At 35.0% G+C, this 22,805-nt stretch overlaps 2 protein-coding genes across 4 annotated transcripts; one reads left to right on the top strand and one right to left on the bottom strand.

The window, feature by feature from the left end:
• Positions 1 to 4,626: 4,626 nt before the first annotated feature.
• On the bottom strand, positions 4,627 to 8,392 carry LOC102664661 (ankyrin repeat protein SKIP35). Of its 2 annotated transcripts, none has more exons than XM_006584077.3 (4): positions 8,174 to 8,392; positions 6,876 to 7,596; positions 5,944 to 6,376; positions 4,627 to 5,543 (listed from the first exon to the last, which is right to left on the bottom strand). In XM_006584077.3, the coding sequence occupies exons 2-4, from the start codon at positions 7,451 to 7,453 to the stop codon at positions 4,737 to 4,739; spliced, it is 1,818 nt and encodes a 605-aa protein (XP_006584140.1). In that variant the 5' UTR covers positions 7,454 to 7,596; positions 8,174 to 8,392; the 3' UTR covers positions 4,627 to 4,736. The 2 variants fall into 2 exon arrangements, with proteins under 2 accessions (XP_006584140.1, XP_006584141.1); XM_006584078.4 differs by having other exon boundaries at positions 6,876 to 7,624; positions 8,174 to 8,324.
• Positions 8,393 to 14,113: 5,721 nt separating this feature from the next.
• On the top strand, positions 14,114 to 22,000 carry LOC100817047 (type I inositol polyphosphate 5-phosphatase 12). 2 transcript variants are annotated; one of them, XM_006584076.4, is made up of 9 exons: positions 14,115 to 16,237; positions 17,832 to 17,956; positions 18,104 to 18,188; positions 18,933 to 19,098; positions 19,201 to 19,241; positions 19,353 to 19,620; positions 19,835 to 19,958; positions 20,041 to 20,401; positions 21,511 to 22,000. In XM_006584076.4, the coding sequence occupies exons 1-9, from the start codon at positions 14,372 to 14,374 to the stop codon at positions 21,787 to 21,789; spliced, it is 3,315 nt and encodes a 1,104-aa protein (XP_006584139.1). In that variant the 5' UTR covers positions 14,115 to 14,371; the 3' UTR covers positions 21,790 to 22,000. The 2 variants fall into 2 exon arrangements, with proteins under 2 accessions (XP_006584138.1, XP_006584139.1); XM_006584075.4 differs by having other exon boundaries at positions 14,114 to 16,237; positions 18,933 to 19,241.
• The last annotated feature ends 805 nt before the right edge of the window (positions 22,001 to 22,805 follow it).

Here is a 22,805-nt window from a genome sequence, read left to right as displayed (position 1 = left end):
GAAAATAAACACCAATTTGGTTGTGAGTGATTGATCCATTTGGAAAAATGAAGACTAATCTCGAGTTAGCAATGATATGGTTGTTTGTTTCTCCCAAGAATGTCATAGTATTAAGATTGGATTTGGTTTGTTAAGGTATGTTATGTGAAATTGTGCGGTTGTATTGAGGGTGTTTGGTGTTATTTATAGTTGTATGAGCATTTTGCCCCGCTGATGTGTCTTGGAATCTCATAAGGTTAGAATTGTGTTCCTTCTAAAGGCTTATCTAGAATCCAATACTAATTTTTCCCTGGTAACTGATGCAGTAGACGACCATTATAATTTCCAGATTGAAAAAAAAGATTCTGGGTTGTCCATTTCATGTCAGTTTTGCTGGTGAAACATTTAATTTTTTAGAGATGTGTGTAAATTATAGAGTGTTGTCAATTTGGACTGTGATTTTTCCCTTGTAATTGATGCAGCAGATGTCCATTATAATTTTCAGAGTGAAAAAAGAGATTCTGAGTTGTCCATTTAATGTCAGTTTTGTTGGTGAGACATTTAATTTTTTATAGATGTGTGCAAATTGCAAAGTATAGCTGTGAACACACTTTGTTTATCAAAAGGGAGATGGAGGTATAAAAAATTGATTATTAGTCTATTTGTTGATGATCTAATTTTTACTGGTAATGATGAAGGCATGTTTGTTAAGTTCAAAAATTCTATGAAACTTGAATTTGACATCATTGATTTGGGAATGATGAAGTATTTTCTTGGTGTGGAGATTCTGCAAAATTTTGAAGGTATTTATATTAGTCAAAAGAAGTATGCAAAAGAGGTTTTGGAGAAGTTTAAGATGGAGAAGAGTAATAGTGTAAAGAATCTCATTGCTCCTTGTGTGAAATTAATGAGATGAGGAAGGAGTCAAGGTGTATGCTACCATGTATAAGCAATTGGTTGGAAGCCTTATGTATATGGCTGCAACAAGGCCTGATCTGATGTATGTGGTATGTCTTCTCAGTAGGCTCTTGTGTACTCCAACTGAGTTGCATTTGCAAGCTGGGAAAAGGGTGTTCAAGTACTTAAATGGTACTATTAATTTGAGAGTTTTTTATCGCAAGAAGGGTGATGGTGAATCGAAGGCATACACAGACAGTGATTATGTTGGAGATTTGGATGATCGGAAAAGCACATCTGGTTATGTGTTTTTACTCAGTGAAGAGGTTGTGTCAAGGTCCTCTAAAAAGCAACATGTGATAACTTTACCTACTACTGAAGCAGAATTTGTGGCAGCTACTTCTTGTGCGTGTCAAGGGGTGTGGATGAGGACAGTATTGGATAAACTTGATCATTCTCAAGGCAAGGGAACCACAATGTTTTGTGACAATAGTTCTACTATTAAGTTATCCAAGAATCCAGTTTTGCATGGATGTAGCAAGCATATCGATGTGAGGTTCCATTTCTTACGTGATTTAACTAAAGATGGAATAATTGAACTGAAGTATTGCAGCACACAGGAACAAATTGCAGATATTATGACAAAGCCACTTAAGTTGGATGTTTTTTTGAAGTTGCGTAAGTTACTAGGTGTATGCTCTATACTAGAGGTAAACTGAATGCATCAGTAGTGCAATCAGTTTAGGGGAGGAATTTGTTGGGTTGTTTAGAATTTGTTTTGATGTTTATTTAGTTAATAACAATCTCGATTATTTGGGATTAAGTAGTTTCACATTTGACTATTTCCTAGCCACAATACCACGTTTCTAGTTTGGGTAAAATGTGGGCAGTTTATTTTTTCTTTGTTATCTGTTGTTGTAAGGCTTATATAAGCCAAGACTTTGTTATCAATGTACAGAGTGGTTTTTCCAATATTTGTGAGTTACAATTTGTTCAAAGCTTAAAAACTGCCTATAAACCTGTCAATGTTGATCCCATGAACTATGTGTCGTTATTCACTTTACAACACATTTTGCACGACAACTCCTTTGGTGTAGTCCGATTTCAACTCGCATTCCCAATGAGATGAAGGAAGAAGAAAATGAACGATAAAGTAGAAAAAAATGTGAAATTTACCGACAACAGGGCCATAACATAAACAATTGTCTCAATATGTCTTCATCTTCATTTTTTCCTTATACAAATGTGACTGTTTAAGTATTTTATTTATAACGTAATATAATGTTCTTCTATAAATAAATTGTTAAACAAAAAGTATTATTATTTTTAAAAAAATCTAATGACATAAACAAACAAATTATATTTAGTAAAATATTAATATTAAAATTTTTAATTTTTTTATTAAAGCAAAAATATTATCAGACAAAATTCTGATTTTTTAAAAAAAAATTAAAATGTTAACTTCAAAAAAGTCTTGTATAAATTAAATAATATAAGAAAAATAATTATACTTAATAACATCATTTTCTTATTCAAAAAATTATTTTAACAAAAAATTATTTTTAAAATCAATTAAAAATATATTTATATAATATAATATTTGTATTATTTTAATAATTTAAATTAAAACATAAATTTAAAAATAAAATAAAAATTGATTTAAAAAAAACATCGTATAGAAGTCGGGGTGGCCATTTTCGACTTCTCAATGGTGAGAAAAAATGGTGTATTTTGGGTATTAATATACAGACAGGCGTATTTTGGACAAATAAGGGAGAGAGAGTGTGTATTGCTGGAAAAAAAAAAAAACCTTTTGGATATCTTGAAAGAAATATGCATGATTGAGTGTAGGCCTATTGACAGTCCCATAGACCTAAATCAAAAGTTGATGACAAAACAGGATGAATCCTTAAATGATCTTGAGCAATATAGGAGACTAGTTGAGAAAACCATTTATCTTACAATCACTAGACCTAACATTTGTTTTGCAGTTGGGGTAGTTAGTCAATTTATGTAGGCTCCTCACACTGACCATTGGAATGTTGTAATTCACATTCTTAGGTACATTAAAAGGGCTCCAAGACAAGGATTGTTGTATGACGATAAGGGAAGTACCTATGTTACTAGGTAGTGTGATGCTGACGGCCAAGCTCTCCTATAGACAAGTGCTCTATTATTGGATATTGTGTAATCATATGAGGAAATCTGATTTCTTGGAAGAGCAAGAAATAAAATGTTGTTTTTTTCGCCTAGTGCAGAAGATAAATATAGGGTCATGGCTTCAGCCACTTGTGAACTAATGTGGGTCAAACAACTCCTCCAAATTTTGTGAAGTTTAGCAGATGTAACTATATTGTGATAATCAGGCAGCACTTCATATTACTTCTAATCCAATATTTCATGAAAGAACCAAATACATAGAAATTGACTACCACTTTGTTCGAGAAAAGTTGTTGGCTAAGAAAAGTAGTACTGAAAAAATTAGCTCTAATAATCAAATTGCAGATATTTTGAATTAAGTCATTGAGGGGACCTAGGATTCAATTTTTATGTTCCAAGCTTGGTGCATATGATTTATATGTTGCAGCTTAAGGGAAAATGTTAGAAAATAGGTTATTATACCCTATTGTACTAGGCTAATGTTCTTCTTTTATTTTTCTGTATCTACTATGTTCTGAGTTTTCTGTAGAAAGCTTTCTTTGCAAGCTAAGGTTGATATATATAAGAGAAGCTCATTGTCCAGAAAACACTAAAGCATTTCATCCAAAAATATATCTCATTATTTTCTACTAAAATCATTATCATAATTTAGATTTATTAAATTTATAATAGCATTCACATATATCATGTAAAAAGATTTATAGTTAAAGGTAGTTTTTTATGATGAATAGCTATTGTAATACTATCCTTCAAAAAAGCTATTATAAATCTATAATACTATATCTATTATTGGGGGGAAACAGCTTTCGGTGATTGTATTACAATATGTCAATATTCTTTTGTGTGTAAAGGGAAAATCACAAGAGGTTTCTTTTATATCAGTTTAGTTCTGAAACTATTGACAATTTTTTTTAAGTTTCTCTTCAAATTTGTTTTTTCAGACGATAAAATGTTTGACTAAAAAGGTTTCCGAATTTTTTTATAAATCAGACTTCACAATTTAAGAGTTAAATAAAAACAAATAAAAGTAAAAACAATATAGAAATTTGTATTTCATCTCAACCGCCAAAACTTCAATTCTTAGTAACAAAAAAAAAAATCACTATCTTTCACAAAAATATAACTTTTCTTTTAACAAGTCATTTAGTTTTTACACTAATTTCTCTAAGCTCAAAATTCAAGTATTGTTTACTATCAAGTTCCTTTTTTCACTACACAAATAAGATTTGTTTATTTTGGTTCAGGTGCAGATTGACTAAGCTCACATCTTACCTACAGATTAAATCAAATTAAAACATAACGCATTCTATCTTTCAAAAGAAAAGAACAATGTTTAAAATTGAAAGTGAGAAAAGTATGCTCAAGAAAAAAAAAATATAATTTAACCTAAATGATTAATAGGACCAAATTATGCAGAAAATAACTCATTATTCATTAACTTAACCCTTTCATCTTTACTTCAATATCCTAATAATCCTTCATTTTTTATATTTTTTTCATTCAAGAAATAAATGATTGATCCTTTTAGACAACAATTACGACAAAATATGCACATTTAATACTCTGAGCTATAAAGAGGGAATCCTACCATAAAGGCTAACTCCAAGATAAAAATTGTTATCAATGGTAGCATACATTACATAATAAAGAAGGGTGTCGAAAGGAAATAAAAAATACATAACATCGACAACCGAGTCTAGCTAAGCAATGCGGGAGGGATGGAGCAAAAAGTGAGGAAGATGCTGTTCCAAAACGACCACTAGCTCTCTACCATGGGTCACTTCATCCAAAACCCTATTTCCAACCCTCCTAGCGGCTTCAACCAGTTGTCCCCTAAGCCGTTGTGAAAACAAGCAGCCACCTGTCTTGACACACTCTCTATAAAGTGGGAGGTAAGCAATTGCCACCGTCAGTGGGGCCGGAAGATCTCTTAAGCAAATAGGAGACTCACCCCATTTAATGATTCTCACAAGGTTCATGTAATGCTCTTGCCCTAACCTTAATCCCTCCTTGTAAGCTCCTTCTGACCAATGCTCCTTAAGAAAAGTCTTCAACTCAGGTGCAACAGCCTCATCCTCTGATTTAGCAATAATATCTGCAACAGCATAAGTAGCTGCAGGATCACCTAAGAAGTCAGATTGGAGAAGAAATGCTACACCATCAAGAGATCCACCGCTGCGCTCACCAGCAGCCTTAAGAATTTCAACACTAAGAGCTGCAAGGACCTGCTGAGGTACGTGTGGCAGAAGATAAGCTGCAATGTGAACTTGGCAGCTAGAAGTGGCTGCTGTAAGGGCAAGGCATAGTTCCATGTCTCGGCAACCCCTCTGCACAAACCACTCAACAACTTGCATGCAACCCCTCTCAGCAGCTCTCATCAAAGGGCCCAAAAAGGCTATGGCATTTCCCTCTTCCACCAAGCATTCCATAGTTCCTATCTTGCCATAATGGGAGGCAAAACCCAACGCCAAGTCAACATCAACATCCAAGCTGTTTCTTTGAGCAATCTGCATAGTTTGATTCCCAGCATGGTACACAAACATGACCAAAAATTTTCAGCAGACTATATAATATATAAACAGAAATTCACTACCTCACTTCATACACACATAAGGGGAAGTAGTAATGCCAAAACCTCTCAGCTCCAAATTCTTCCAACATATGCAATAAAAAAGCTACCCACTTATAAAATAACATCAATGTTAAAACCAACAACATATCTACATGATCCTTTGATATGACACTAAATGCACCAGAATTATAAGTATGCCTTCATCCACCATTGAAAAGTTCTGCTTCTGATTATCATTACAAAAGTTGGCTAACACCACTAAAAGAGCTGGAGAAGCATTAACTTATTGATTAGGAAAGAAAAGAAGGAAAAGAAAAAGATCAAAGCCATATCACCTGCAATAGTATGCGCACAAGTTCTGTACTTCCAAAACGTGAAGCCTCCAAGAAACACTGATTGACATTGTCTGAACCCCCCTCCACTAGCATGCCCAGCAACCCTTGGATCACGGTAGCTGACAAGCCAAATGCCCAACCTGGATCAAATGAGCTTGAGAAAAGAGTAAGAGGAAAACAAGCCGCATCAAAGGCCTCGCTGAAGTCCTTCCCTGTAAGGCGGTTGCCAGCAAGATCGAGGAACATCTTGAAGGCAGATAACCGGAGCTGGATTTCAACAGCTGAGCTGTGTATCACATTTTCCCTATCATCCTGCAGTCGTGAATGGATGCCTATACATTTCAGAGCCCATTCAGTAAACTTTTGAACCTTAGCACCAGCTTCTGCCTTCAATACTTCATCTCCATTGCATTCCTGGAGACGTTCATGCAACCTAGCAAAAAGCAGAGTTCATATTTGAGCTGCAAATACTATAGCTGCAGAAATTTTAGCAAAAAAGCAGTACATAATCTGTTTCCAGTTTCAACATAATTCGAAGTTGCAAACCCTTTTACCGTCTGAGGTAAAATAAAAAAACAAAAAAGGAGTATTCCTAGATCACCAAGATGCAGACCAGCTGATAGAGAAGCTATTTTAAGCTATTAGTTCAGAACCCAGTAAATCTTGCTGGCTGGGTATTACATGACTAATCAAGATTAAAAGATGAGTTGTGTAACATTTAAAGCCTGTTTTAAACAAAACCATTAATCCAAAACTAAAGGTTAGGATTTTATCTTTTGCTTTGAAAAGACACATTCTCTCACCACCACCACCCCTCTCCCAAAAAAAACAAAAAAAACTCTTCCAGATCATCTGCTTCATTGGTGACTGTACTCTTTCCCTTTACACAAAAAATAATAAAAAGAAATACAACAAATGTGGGCAAGTTGTACCTTTGGGCCATTACAGTAACTGTATCAGCAAGACTCATTGTTCTACTCTGGCAAGCAGAGACACATGAAGCAAGGAATGAAGTCCTTAGAGCAGCTCTTGTGAAGTCATAAGCACCATTAGCAATGATCTTCTTGATAAATACCATTATCCCATTAAGCTCTAGCTCTGTGCTCAAGAACCAGATGGAATCCAGTGTGATACACAAGGCATCATTGAGCGTCTGCGGATCAGCAACCAAAATCAAACTTTCAGCAAGTTCCCAGTCATGGGAACTCACTGCACCCTGAAACAACCGGCCCAACTCAATCCTGTCTTGTCTACATAGTTTCTTCTCCAACCCATTTTTCTCATTACTTCCAAGATCACAATCTATTGTAACAGCCCCGGATTTGAGCTTCTTAGCATTGCAACAATAAGGAGTGGACATTCTTGACTCTTTCCTCATAAGTGGTGCTTCTCTTGAGAAAACAACACTGCTACCTTCTCCTTTCTCTGATGCAAACTCTTGATTTTCATTTCTCTTATCTTCAGAATTAATTTCCATGAATATGGGATTTTCCACTTCAGTTTCATCCATCACAAATAAATTATTACTCCACTAGATAGATGTCATATTGTCATGTTCTCTTCTGTCTGGTCTCTGCCTTCTATGTCAAGCCCAGTAAAGCTAACAGCCATTCTTTGAAGCACATGAGATACTGAATAGGAGAACTCTAGCCTCTGGTTTCAAATTCATGAAAAGCAAGTACTAAATAGAAAGACAGAATTAATAATCCCTCTTTTTCTAGTATAATTTTGGATTTTGTCGGCAAAAAAAAAGTAGTTCCGTCTAGAAGTAAATCCAAATGGTATCCGCATACGAAATTAAAAACCCTAAATACAGGAATAAAGGTTGAATATTGAAAATAAAATGTTAGCTAGCCCTTTTCGTTTTACTACCAAACGAGATATACACATAATGAAATAAGAACAAACTATAAAACATTAGATTAGATTAGATTAGAGGAATCCAAATCTTCCGATCATAGGCATCGACAAATGAGTGCAAACATTAGCGTCAAACCCATGGTTGTCGAACAAATAAACCCTAAACAGAATCCAAATGGAGTAAAGCTATATGATGAGAGCAATAACCAATCTCTAGAGATACCAATACCATATTAATCAGAATTGCAAACAACAATTTCAAAAAACAACAATAGCTGTGACAGGGAATTAATTAGCATCTGTTTGTAGAACGGACAATTAAAGAGGCGTAAATAAATAGCGGCAGGCAAGAGATGGATAGATAGAAAACCTGATAGCTTCAGAGAAGAGAGAAATTAGAAGGGGTGGAAGAAGAAAACCCGCTCCCTGACCTGTTGTTATGCTATTTCATACTTTCATTTCCGACGCCAATTATAGGTGTAATAATATCCTATTGTAACTCGTGATTACAAACAAAATCAACAATTCTTTCTAAAAAAACATAATCTATTTAATAATTTTAAATTATTAAAATAAACAGATAATTTAGGCTTCAATCCTGTCACAACTCACATCCTCCGCCTCTTATTCATGTTAGAAAATAAAATAACATAAAACAAATAAAGGAAAAGAAAACGTAAAGTCTTAAATTAAATAATAAAATAAACAATAACAAAATAGCTTTCCTTGAATCAACAATAATTTTCTCATAAGAAAGGAAAAAATAAAATTTAGAAAAAAAGAAAACAAATTATATTGTTTATTATGCTTGTGTATATATTCTACGCATGCATAGATTCTTTTATATAACAACAAAAAATCTCAATAAAATTAGATGACAGTTAAAAACCAACTTACATATCAAAATAACAAATACATAACAAATTGTATTGACACATAAAAAATAAAATCCTAAAAAATAAAAGAAATCTAATTTTACAAAGATTATAAAACAAATAATTTATTTTATAAAAACGGAATTAATATAAGTAACATATTTTTATAAATTTTAAATTATAAAACAAATATTAATTAACAATTTGTAACATAATTTATACTTTTAATTAAAGTTTATGAAAAAAAATATAAAAGTATGAGTGAAATTTATTAAATAAATAATGGGGTTAACAATATTTTGTGTTTTTGATAGATTTTAATTAATAATAGTGTTGGAACCTTGCAATGCACGGTTTTTAAGCAAAAAGGAGTGAAAGAGTAAAAACAATAGAATAAAATGTTTAGATTTTATAAAAAGAACCGTCTAAATTGCCCAAACATGGACAATGAGTGGAAAATTTTTATATAGATAGATAGGTGTGTTGGAGAGTGTTGTTATTATTTCCTTTTTCTTTCTCAAAATTTTTTTTACATCTTTTCGTAACTATATTTATAAATCAAATTTTATGAACATAATATAGGATCTTGTTAACCAAAGAAAAGTATTTATTGTGAAAATTATAAAAAATATATAAAAAAGTCTTGTGTATTGTAATTTTGCGCATCCCAATAAAATTATTTCTCTTTTAGTTTCTTAATTAATGTTTTAAGGACACATATTATCATATGCTTATATTATATCACCAAAAAATTACTCATTGGTCTCAAAATAAATGTAATATTAGATTATTTTATATAGTTAAGAAAATCTAATAAATAAATGAAATAAAATAGTAATTTTACAAAATTAAGCTTAACGTTAATATTACATTAAAAAATAAATATACTTATTGAGGATATTAGTGGAAAAAAAAAGTTAAGGTTATATTAAAAAAATCAAATACAACACTTATTTTTGCACAAAGTACATTAAAATTTATATATTTATTAAAAATAGTATTAAATTTCACTTTTTAAAATTTGTGTCCTATTAAAGATAGTTAAAATCGTCGGAAAAAAACAACAGTTAAGATTAGTATGTTTACTAAATAGGTAAAATTGTAAATTTGGTCCCCCTATTTGTTCCTAATTTGTAATTTTGGTCTCCTTATAATTTAATTCATGAATTTAATTCCTCTATTTTTTGCAATCTTGTTATTTCAGTCCTCAATCCCGAAATTAGACGTTGACTGTTTATTGCTTACCTTGACTGTTGTTAGCTTGGTTGGCAAGTGTACCAATTTGTTCAAGTAATAATTAAAACGGTAAGTCCGAGTATCGTGTCCACAGGAAATTTGTTATACTTAGATGATGCATATTCAGTTTGTAAACAATTTTAATTGTAGTGAAATAAAATGAAATAACTCATTCATGTTTCAAATTCCTGAATTAGTTTTTCTAAACTTAAAAACACATGACAAGACAAATGCATAATTGTATAATAGAACAAATACCAAGATGAAAATGTCGGGGTGTATTCTACTGAATTTTTTCTCGATGTATCTAAATAAGTTTTCTCTATTTAATATTATTCTAATGTTTTTTGTACTGTTAAATTACTCTAATCGTAATTCCTCACATGAAAGAGCCTAGCCCTCCTAGTTTCGTTCTTGATTCCTCAACAAACTCATTTTAAGCGAGTTGCATTACGCAAAAGATGCAATATTTACTAGACTACTACACATTATTCCTAGAAATGCAGGCCTCTAACTACTCTACCAAGTTCTAAGGACTAAAAGCATTTTCCAATTTTCAAAGCCTAACAAAACATATAAATGGGTGATCAAGGCACAAATATGGAAAATAAACACAGATAGAAGCAAAGAACACTAGCAATAATATTAAATAGATAGTTAGAGTTTTTACATCAAGAATGTTTAGTGGAAAAACTCCCCAACAAATGAAGTGTTTAGCCCTCCATTAGCAAGGAGGGCTCAATACAATGATGAAAAATGATGTAGGAGTGGAATGATGAAGTACAATGTAATGAAAAATGTTTCCTTTCAGCCTTGGTGTCGTGTTCCTTTCTTTCCACGCTGCTTGACGCTTCATTTCCCCTCCTTTCTCAGTTTTTAAAGAATTTTGGGCTTCCCAGCTTACAAAGGAGCACTCAGCGAGCATGTCTCGCTGAGCGAGAGTTAGTGGTTGGGCGCTAAGCGGGCTTGGACGCGCTAAACGCGAGAAGAGACAAAATCCTTGCTGGACGGGTTGGCTGTGCACTAAGCATGTTGCTCTCTGACCCAAAATTCTCTAGGGTTTCGTACTCGCTTAGCGAGCTGAGTTCCTCGCTAAGCGGATAAGCCTCGCTTAGCTAATTTGGCTCACTGAGCGAGCCCTTCAGCATCATTTCAGAATCTTTTCTTCTTTAGCCTAAAAATCCAAATAAGTTCCACATTAGTCATCCAAATGGAGTTTCCACTGCATAAATTCACACAAAATAAATTATTTACAAATCTTACAAAAGAAACCATAAACTGGAGGCACATTGCTACTTTTTATCTTATTTTCAATGCATTTAGTACTCATGAATAACAATTAACAACTGTCACATGTTACACTTTTATTAGACGTTGTCTGCCGCGTGTTGTGATTTTATTGAAAGTTGATGTTAATTAGATGCACAAAATTAACGTCTAATAAACGTGCGACACGTGGTGGTAAACATTGACAAATAGTAATCAACGTCCAATTTCGGGGTTGGAGACTGAATTAACGGGATTGCAAAAAGCAATTGGGAATTCGAGAATTAAATTATAGGGGACCAAAATTGCAAATTTGGGACAAATAGGGGGACCAAAATTACAATTTTGCCTACTAAATAAAGTGTGTAGTTTGGTTAATTTAATTATATTTAAAGCATATCATTTTAACAATTGAGATTTTTTTGTATTTGAGATTATGAGTGTTCTTCAACTCACTAGGTCAGATATTAATCTCGCTTGCAGTGTATGTAACACCCCGAACGAGTCACACTGGAATGAGAAAAATCAAGAGACTGTATAGTTAAGAATGACTTAAAGGAATTTATTGGTACTACTTGTACTAACAAAATGCAATTACTTTTCGGTAGCCTATCATTAAGAACTTCACAATTAAGTATGTTTGGCTTGGAGTAGTTATAAGATGAATGAGCTTCTAGGAAGTTTCCAGAAAGCGTGAGTGATGACAAAACACATTGAAAAGTTTTGTGTTGGTTTGTAGGGACACTCATTGATCCTAAAAACAGCAAAAGCAAACTGTCGAAGATTTGGAAAAGGCTACCTACGAAGAATTTTGACCGATGAAAGATTCTAATCAACGAGGAGTTGAGTGAAGTATCACTGTGTGAAGTGTCACATAGTGAAAGCCATGAGAAGTCAACAACCAGGGGCGCTATAGTGTGATTGTCGTTGGTTGAGGATTTTTGTACATAATAGGAATCAAACATGAGTTTTTTTTGTTAAATATATCATTTTTTCACATGCAAACATGATGAGATCTTACACCACTATTATAACCCTCTGGGTTGATTATTTTCTTTTTTGGTAAATAAAAATTGAGATTATTAAATTAATTTAATTGAGTTTTATAACCTTCGGGTCAATATATTGATGGGGTTAAGTAAATTGCACAAGGTCTTGAAATCTAATGTTGTTGGTGCCATTGTAAAAGGAGAAAATGGTTAATTATATTTCTTGTCTCTGAACTTTATTTAATTTTCATTTTAAGTCCTTAAACAAAAAATTGTCTAATATTAGTCTATGATCTTTAGGTCCGTCAATGTTTTTAGTCCTTGTAGTAAAATATCATCATTAGTGTCATTAATTTATGACTCAATGACATTTTTTGTTTTTTTTTTTATATTTTTTAGTTTAATTCTTTCTCTTTTAAGAAGTTAATTTTGATCTTATATTTATTTTAAATGAATCAAAATGGTCCCTACCATCCATCTAAAGCTAACGCCCTTAATAAGATTAATATTATCAGCTAAAAAATGTCATAATATGTAAGTTTCTTCTCCCTTTACGTCATTTTCTTCTTCTCCCTTTACCTCCTTTTCTTCCATGTTTCCTTTTACTCATTCGCACCACAATGTGACACTCGCAACCAAATTTGTGATCACTACGAGGAAAAGATCTTCTGATTTGAGAATAGTGTCATCGTCTACCTTCTCCTCCTTGAATGAAAATCACTATCTATAACTCCATTGATCTCGTATACACCAAATCTGTGGCCGCCAAAAGGAGAAGATCTTTTGGCTTGAGAATGACGTTCTCCTCGTCCACTCTCTCTCCACCCCGAACATACACCGCCAACATGAACCTTGTCTACATGGAAAAAACCTCTAACTTCAGGGTGCAAAACTCCAAATTATTTTCATTGTTTTAAATATTTTATATTAAAATTTTAAAAGATCTAATTTTCTAATTACTCTTTTATCTAGTTTTTTATGTGGTATTTAAAAATGCTTTTGCTTATTTTAAATTTTATCCTTCCATTAAAAATAAATGCAACCTACTATTGGTCATTTAAATGCCTCACGAGTTAGGCACCAACCAAGGTCCTTAATGTTAGACTGACCTATATCACACATCAAGATTAACAACCATTTCACTGTCAAGAGATTCTACTTTTCACTTTGTCATTTACCTAATTTGTTTTCCACTCACAATAACAAATTCACCACATTCAAAAGAAAAAAAAAAAAAAGATTTAAGACTTTAACATCTTCTTTGACAAGGGAATGATATCTTGTCACTTTTGGTTCTCCTCAAATGGTAGTGTCAACATTTAGTAGGAGAAAGATTGACAATTATAAGGGAAACGCTCATTGAGATTTTGAGCTCAAATCTGTCGAAGGGATTGAAAAAAAAAAAGGAGAAAAGAATAATTTAACACACATTAAAGTATTGCGAAATACTCATTAATTTTATGATTTTTGCTATAAGTTATTGTTAGTAATAGTTGTATGTGTTAATTGTCATGAATTTTGAGGCATACCTTCTAAGTGTTTTAAATGTCTGCGCTAATGTTATATGATATTATGGCGTTCCTAGGGCAGTTATTAAGATCTTTCGTTTCATTGGTTTGAATTAACATGCTTCAGATTGAGCAAGACCAGCGGGCAAACAAGGTGTTTTTTGTGATAAATTACATGTTTAGTCTTGTTATTTTATATATTGGTACTAGACAGTGAGTCAGCTACAACAAGCTAACAAGCTTAAGATGTTATCACTTTTTTTTTTATAAGAAAAAAAATATTTTAAACGTGTAATCTCATCATAATCATTTTTATCAAGCTATTTTATGGATCATACGCTATTTCTTTTATCAAATTCAATCTCTATATTCATTTTATGGACCATATACTATTTTTAAAAACAATTTTAATATACTTGTTTAATAAAAGATTATACATATTGGACCATTATTAACATGAAAGCTCTACCTTTCTGAATGCTTCGGATGATCCCAATCATTCTCTGGCGAGTGGTGAGAAAGGAAACATTGATTCCTGTCCGTAAGCTTGCAGTATGCCCCGCCTTACTTCCCGCTCGTCACCTTACGTGTTACCCTCTCTATCGGCAACTCCTTTAGACCATTTCCCTGATTCTTCATCTTGGAACAAAGACAAACTTTCCTTCTTCCTTCGACAGACAACTAACTCGGCGCAATGGATGACCGAATCGACGAGGACGAGAAGGACAAGGAGGAGGAGGAGTCCTTGGCCGGCTTGACCTCTCTTCCACCTCACCGCAAAGCCCATTCCTACAGCCAGCAGCTGCGAGGCACCTCCACACACAAACGCCACCATCAAGTCCGGAAGCACAGTCTGGACGACAGCCGTATATCCAGTAACATCGTCGAGGCTGCTTCCTTCTACGACTGCGGCGAGGACGACGACATACTTTCCCGTTCATCCTCTACAAATAACCCTGCTGCTGACGAAGTGTACAGCGAAGGCGCCGATTCCACCACGACTCAGTATCAGCCATTGCAGGAATTCATTGGCAGCGGGGGCGGCACTGGGGTCTTTAAGCCTCCTTTCAGAGCGTCCGTTCATCCAGGGAGACCGCCATGCCTCGAGTTAAGGCCCCATCCCTTGAGGGAGACTCAGGTCGGCAAATTCCTCAGGAACATTGCTTGTACTAAAACACAGTTGTGGGCTGGCCAGGAAGGCGGGGTCAGGGTCTGGGAGATCAAAAACGCATACGACCCCGGTAAGGGTCTTGGTGGAACGGTCAGAAGGGGCGACGAGGACGCTGCGCCCTTTTGTGAATCTTCTGATACCTCTCCCACCTTATGTTTGGTTGTCGACCATGGGAATAGGTTGGTGTGGAGTGGTCACAAGGATGGCAAGATTAGGTCTTGGAGAATGGATCAGCGCTTTGCTACCCCCTTTAAGGAAGGCCTTTCTTGGCAGGCACACCGAGGCCCCGTTCTTTCCATTGTCTTAAGTTCCTATGGCGATCTCTGGTCAGGTTCTGAAGGTGGTATTATTAAGATCTGGCCTTGGGAATCCGTCGAAAAATCTCTTTCCCTCTCTCCCGAAGAAAGACACATGGCAGCCTTACTTGTCGAGAGGTCTTTCATAGACCTCAGAGCTCAAGTCACCGTTAACGGCGTCTGCAGCATATCTTCTCAAGAGGTTAAGTGTTTGCTCTGTGATCATGTTCGAGGTCGTGTCTGGTGCGCTGGCCCTCTTTCCTTTTCTCTCTGGGATGCCCGCACAAAGGAGCTTCTCAAAGTATTTAACATCGATGGTCAGGTGGAAAATCGAGTTGACATTTCATCCGTGCAGCAGCAGGATCAAGCAGTTGAAGACGAAATGAAGGTCAAGTTTGTTTCCACCTCTAAAAAGGAGAAATCCCAGGGTACTAGCTTTCTACAGCGCTCACGCAATGCCATCATGGGAGCTGCTGATGCCGTGCGTCGAGTTGCAACCAAGGGTGCTGGGGCATTTGTCGAAGATACTAAAAGAACCGAAGCCCTTGTGCAAACAGGCGATGGAATGATTTGGAGTGGATGTACCAATGGCTTACTTGTGCAATGGGATGGCACTGGAACCCGTGTGCAAGATTTTAATCGCCATCCTTGTGCTGTCCAATGCTTCTGCACTTTTGGAACACGGTTATATGTAGGCTATGTGAGTGGTATTATCCAAGTACTGGACCTAGAAGGCAATCTAATTGCAGCATGGGTTGCTCATAATGGTCCTGTGATTAAATTGGCTGTTGGATGTGATTATGTTTTTAGCTTGGCTACTCATGGTGGCCTACGGGGATGGATTATTGCATCTCCAGGTCCTGTTGACAACATGATAAGATCTGAGTTGGCCGCTAAGGAACTTATTTATACAAGGCTGCACAATGTCAGAATTTTGATTGGCACATGGAACGTCGGTCAAGGTAGAGCTTCTCAGGATTCACTTTCCTCATGGCTGGGTTCCATCGCATCAGATGTAGGCATTGTTGTCGTTGGTTTGCAAGAAGTGGAGATGGGTGCTGGTTTTCTTGCAATGTCTGCAGCAAAAGAAACTGTAAGATAAGATTTCATTCATTTGTCAGCTTTATTTAACTCTTGCATTTTTGTTTGTGAACTGAAGCTTGTTTGCTTTACACTAAAATAAAATGAGAAGGAGAAAAATGACTGTGTTGGTTGATAGAACTAACAGGAGTTGGTTTGCATACAATATGATGGTAGCCTGTATCTAGACTGTCTTCCCCTCCAAAGTCCTTAACACAATAGCTAACCAGAATCTAAGCTATGTAGCTAACACATAAATTTAGTTTAGAGTGGTTTGTGACTAGGTGGAGATTGTACACTGATCACTCCCAGCTTGTAGGGAAGTCTGGAAATGGTAGGGTATCCAAAACAATATGAAGATCTTTGCCACATGCAAGGCTCGAATCCAATACCTTGCTTAAGGGAAATTAAGTATGTATCACTTGATTAAACCGCCTGTTGGTAACCTTTAGGCAATCTAATAGTGAGATTTTTTAAGAATCTAATGGTGACAAGTTTTTGCTGATCAAAAAAAAAAATGGTGACAAGTTTAATACTGGTATATGTGGTAAACGTTGATAAAGGGGGACAAACGTGGTCTGTGGCACCAGTGTCCTAAATTTATGTTGTGAGAAAAAAAAGAGTTGCCTTCTTGGGGTTTGTAAGACAAGTTGATGGGAGGAAGGCTTACCAGCCAAAGAGGCACTGACTTGATTAGTGGTATGATTTTGCAATTCATGGTTTGAGTGTTGGAGCAAAGATAGCTGTTGTGGATACTGATCAGGCTGAGATTCAGAGGTGGCCCTTGATGAGGTGCCTGAATTGTGAAAGAAGAGGGCTCTTGTTGTGGATTGGTTGTGCCAATGACATTTACATTGTGAACTGTGGAATCAGAATTTCTGAAGTAATAGCAAGGTAGAAATCCATGCTTGAAATAGCATGTGTCAATTGTGTATCTGGATAGGCCACGAGAAGTGCACCTGGCTGATCCTTTTCCTGTGGGTTTGCCTTTTCCTCATAGTGACTTTACTCTGATCATTCAGTCCTTTGATAAAGCAGATGACATACTTTGATTCTATATACTTCTTTAAAGTTTGAACAAGATCACAAGTGCATGGAAATGCACTAGTGCATGCTGGTATATGATGTAAGGACCTCGAGTTTTTCCCACAAAATCTTCAAGTCAGTAAAGAAGAGAGGAGACAGATCAATCACCTCTTATAGAGTGAATTTCTTGCAAGATATCAAAAATATGAAATTGATCACCTTTGAAGAACCTTTTCTTTGAGTCATTCTACAAATCCCTATCATTTTCAATATATACCGTACTCTGCAATTTGAGTGGATAGGGTTTTTGTTGTCCCAATTTCCAAAAATGACCATTATGTTGCATCTTTCCCTGACATTGGATCAGAAAGGCAGGGAAAACAATTGATCCATCAACAAATTTCAAATTTGTTCTTGGATAAGAGTTCTGGATTATGGTTCTTCTCCAAGATCGACAATTAGCACCATCCAATTTGTAATTTTTTAATAAAGTATTGCATATATATAAATATCAGGAACAACTTTTATTGTGCTATGTGTATATTCTGTCCATGCATTCACTGCCTATATCACAATTGTAGGTAGGTCTTGAAGGAAGTGCAATGGGGCAGTGGTGGCTGGATACAATAGGAAGGGCGTTAGAAGAAGGAAAAGCTTTTGAGCGTATGGGTTCTAGGCAGCTTGCTGGCTTGCTTGTATCTCTTTGGTGAGTGATTGTAATGAAAGTGTGTTTCAGATTAAACCAGTTAGTCTATTAATCTGTTGCTCCTGTTTTCTTCCTGTTATGCACTTTGGATATCTATCTTTAATATTGTTTCCATTCTTATATTATGAGTTGACATTTCTCAATTAGGGTAAGAAAGAATCTTAGAACACATGTTGGGGACATTGATGCTGGGGCCGTCCCGTGTGGTTTTGGACGTGCAATTGGTAATAAGGTTTGTATCAATTCACTGACTACTTAATAGTATTTGATAAGAACATGATGCTTTAATTATGCCAATGGAATGCAGTACCGTTCTGTTACTAAAGTTTATAAGTCATTATGATCTGAGCCACTTGTTAAAATGAAGTTCAGGAGGGTAAGCTCAAGTGGTTAAGAACTTTCTCTGCAGTAGCTTAATTTATTTCTTGATTTTGTGTCATGTATATTCCGGTTACCCTTGAAAGTCAATTGTGAAATTTCATCCAATCAATCTAAATTTGATTTCTCCATATCTTTATCTTGGTTAAGGAATTGAGCATATTATTTCAATTTTTAGACTGCTGTTTACTGTTTTGTCAGCAAAGAAAACAAAAAAATGAAAAGTGAACTAGGGGTGCTCTGATGCAATTTTAACCGGGAGAAAGCAATGGTGAGAGGAGAAAATACATAATGAAATAATGATCATGGAAGAAACAACCAGGGAGCATAGATTGCCTTTTCTGTTTATTGCACCATGCTAGATGGAATGCTTTTTACAGATTAGGTTAAATAATTGTTTTTGCAATTATAAGTTTTCCCTTTGTAGTGCTTTCAAATTCTTTTTGGCACGCAAGTCATATTGATGTTACTTGTACGAACACTAGATTAGGAAGAAGGCAAAAAGATTGTGCTAATGAACTTTTTTCACTTATGAATGTTGATTTTTTTCTCTTCATTAAAATGAACACTTATTACGTGGCAAAAATTGATCAAACAGGGAGGAGTGGGTTTGAGAATCAGAGTGTATGACAGGATAATTTGCTTTGTGAATTGTCACTTGGCCGCACACTTGGAAGCAGTTAATCGGCGGAATGCTGATTTTGATCACATTTATCGAAATATGGTGTTCACCCGAACGTCCAGCCTACTTAATACTGCAGCTGGTATGGTACCATACCTGTTCTTGCTTTGCTCTCTTGCCTTCTCCACATATTTATTTTGGCTACTTTACTCTTCTGGCTTGCCATTGGTCCTCTCTGTTACAGCTGGTGTCTCTACTGCTGTTCATGTGCTTCGTGGTGCCAATGTGAGTCTTATGCTTACAGCTCAGATCTCGATTATCTCCATCTCCCTACCTTTCCATCAATATCTTTATCTTAGGTACATAACAGTTCAAGGCCTTCATTGTGTGTTGTAGGCTACAGGTGTCAGCTCTGAAGAACCAAAAGCTGATTTATCTGAAGCAGATATGGTGGTATTTTTCGGTGATTTCAACTATCGCCTTTTTGGTATATCTTATGATGAAGCCAGGGACTTTGTTTCTCAAAGATGCTTTGATTGGCTTAGAGAAAAGGATCAGCTCAGGGAGGAGATGAAAGCTGGAAAAGTTTTCCAGGGAATGCGGGAGGCACTTATCAAATTTCCTCCAACATATAAATTTGAGAGGCACAAACCAGGTTTAGGAGGTAAATACATGAGATGTCAAGCACTGCTTTTGGTGCCTAATTGTTAGATGTTGATTTCAATTTGATTCCTCACAAAGTGATTCCAAATTAGTAACTCAATGAACATGACAGTTTCAATATGGTCTGATGTCAGCTTGCATTTAACAGAGTGTTACTTGGTTATCATTGCTACTTCTAGTAAGAAAAATGACAATGCAATAACTCATTTTTTCAGGGTATGATTCTGGAGAGAAAAAGCGAATTCCGGCCTGGTGTGACAGAATAATATACCGCGATACTCGGTCAGCTCCAGTTTCTGAGTGCAATTTAGACTGCCCTGTTGTGTCATCAATTTTACAGTATGTTACATCGTCACCATTGCTTTTTGTTTTCTGCTTTTCTTATTTGCTACAGTTTGTCATCACTGAAACTGTTTAACAGGTATGATGCTTGCATGGATGTGACTGATAGTGATCACAAACCTGTCCGGTGTAAATTCAATGTAAAAATTTCTCATGTTGATAGATCAATAAGGAGAAAGGAGTTTGGGGTAGTAATGACATCAAATGAGAAAATCAGATCTATTCTTGAAGATTTATGTGATGTTCCAGAAGCCACAGTCAGCCCAAACAGTTTAGTCCTTCAAAATCTGGACACTTCATTGTTGCTTATTACAAACAGAAGTACAAAGGATAAGGCTATATATAAAATCACTTGTGAAGGCCAGTCTATAGTAAAAAATGATGGACAGGCACCTGATTATAGCCCAAGAGGTGGCTTTGGCTTTCCTAGATGGCTTGAGGTATTATGAGCCTTTTCCTATTCTCTTATCCCTTTTCCCCATCTTCCAGTAAGATCTATTACGAGCCTCTCCTCTCCTCAGAAAAAAAAAATAGTAGACAATTTTCAGAACAGACCAGTCTTACATCAAAATTATACTAAACAGATTTTAATGTCTATACAGTTTTATATTAAAATGTTCAACCTGAAATTTTAGTTACTATAGTTTACAAATTTATCCATTTTAGTCCCTATAGTTAATATGTAGATTTTTTAGTCCCTAAAATTTACATTTTAATTCTCAATAGATTTCTGCCGTTAAATTTTTTTTAACTCTTGAAAATTAAAATGTAAACTTCAAGAACTAAAAAATTCACTAGGGACTAAAATGAATAAGTTTGAAAACTAGAGAGACTAAATGGGTAATTAAATCCCATTGTTAACTACATTTGGGATGCATTTTCCGTAAATGGAAAAGAAAATGACTCTTTTGTTAAACAGTGCTATAGTTTTCAATGACCAAGTTTTCCTCGAGTGTGACTATTGAGATTCATGGAAGGCCTCCATAAAAATTACTTAACTTTGATTTATATTACTTAGCAACATTAAACTTTAATCCATTTATTCATTATAAAATTTTACAAATGAATATTATTTATTGGTTTTTAATATTTGTTTATAATTTGATTAGGGATTAAAAAATTCATTAATATGCTAAATAATAATACTCTACCTTCTCTGTTTTTAAATTCAATTGCTGGGGGAAAATAAAATTTAGCAGTAGATTGAATTAATTTATTACTAGATCTTATTTAGCACACAATAAAATGAAAGGTTTTTTCGGATGGTATAAATCATTTATTTATTTTGGGTAGAAATTTGACATTTAAATACAGCTTTTCAAATTTGTTTCATTATATCATTGTTTGTGATTGTTTAAATAAAGTTTACTACTTTTTGCCTTAGAATATGCCATGTTATTGGAGATATGTCATATGAATTTCTACGTAATCTTAATGTGCTATGTCTGTTGAGACTTGAGAGTAGGAGAGGGATTTTTGTTATTGAGATTGACTTATTTGAACTTCCAGGAGTTTACCTATTGACAATCATGCTATGTCTTTAAATCAGGTTACTCCAGCTGCGGGCATAATTAAACCTGAGCAAAGTGTAGAGGTTTCAGTTCGTCTCGAAGATCTTCATACCTCAGAAGAATCTGCAAATGGCATACCACAGAATTGGTGGAGTGAAGACACCCGAGATAAGGAAGTGATTCTGGTTGTTCATGTACAAGGCAGTTCTTCCGTCCAAACTTCATGTCAACAAATCCATGTGCGCCACTGCATGTCAGCAAAGACAGTTCGAATTGACTCAAAATCCAACAGTGCTAGAAGAAATCAAATAAGCTAAGTACATAGATTAGTTTCAGAAATTTTGTAGTTCCACACTTCCACTTACGTGGTTTATGACTTGGACATTCCAAAAATGCCTAAATAATAGGAGGGAAAAGTCAATGACACAGATGCACAGTATAAGACGCTTTTTTTTACATTGCTGTTAAACATCCGAAAGCTCTTTCTGTTTAGGATAGGTTAGATTGCCATAATAATCCTTTTCAATTGATTCCGTGTTTATTTTTTGAAGAAATCGTTTTTTTAAGCTTCTAGAGGGAAGTAATTCTTCCTTTCTTTTTTAAGATTATTTCTTTGACAAGCTAACTCCTAGAGATGCACTAAAAATCATTAACCAATGGAAGCCTCATTGACCAAGGTAGCATTATAATTGTGTTCTATTTTTTTATGTTTTTGTTATGATTAGACCTGATGAGGCAACTCAATCATCTTGAATATGATTGAGTTGGTTTAGTCGGGGTTGGCAAAAAAGTTAACTAATTTGAACCAACCAAAACAAAACATTGATAAGTTTAAATATGAGTATTTCAACTCTATAAAATCACAAAAATGGAGTTTCAACTCTATAAAATCACACAAGAAAGAAAATATATACAATTTTCACAAAAAGAACTATAAATTGGAGGCACATTGCTATTTTCTTGCAAATTTCCAATCCAATATTAACTCATGAATAGCAACTAACAGATACTCCCCCCTCCCCCCCTACCACCCTATGCCACCACCATTATCATTGTAGTCAACATTGTCACCAACCTTATCATCATTACTATTGTCGTCACCGCTATCATTTCCAGGACCATCATTCTCGTCACTGTCATCGTTGTCGTCACCATCACCACAACCACATCATCGTCATCATCTCCGTCATAATCACCACCATCGTCGCTGCCACCACTCATCGTCATTGTTGTTGATGCAACCACTATCATTGTCATTGTCACTACCACAACCACCACCATTATCACCACCACTACCACCATTTGTCATTGTTATTACTGTGAGCAACCACCA

This window comes from Glycine max, chromosome 7 (assembly GCF_000004515.6).
Source record: "Glycine max cultivar Williams 82 chromosome 7, Glycine_max_v4.0, whole genome shotgun sequence".
Taxonomy (NCBI): domain Eukaryota; kingdom Viridiplantae; phylum Streptophyta; class Magnoliopsida; order Fabales; family Fabaceae; genus Glycine; species Glycine max.
This window is presented reverse-complemented; position numbering and strand designations above follow the sequence as displayed.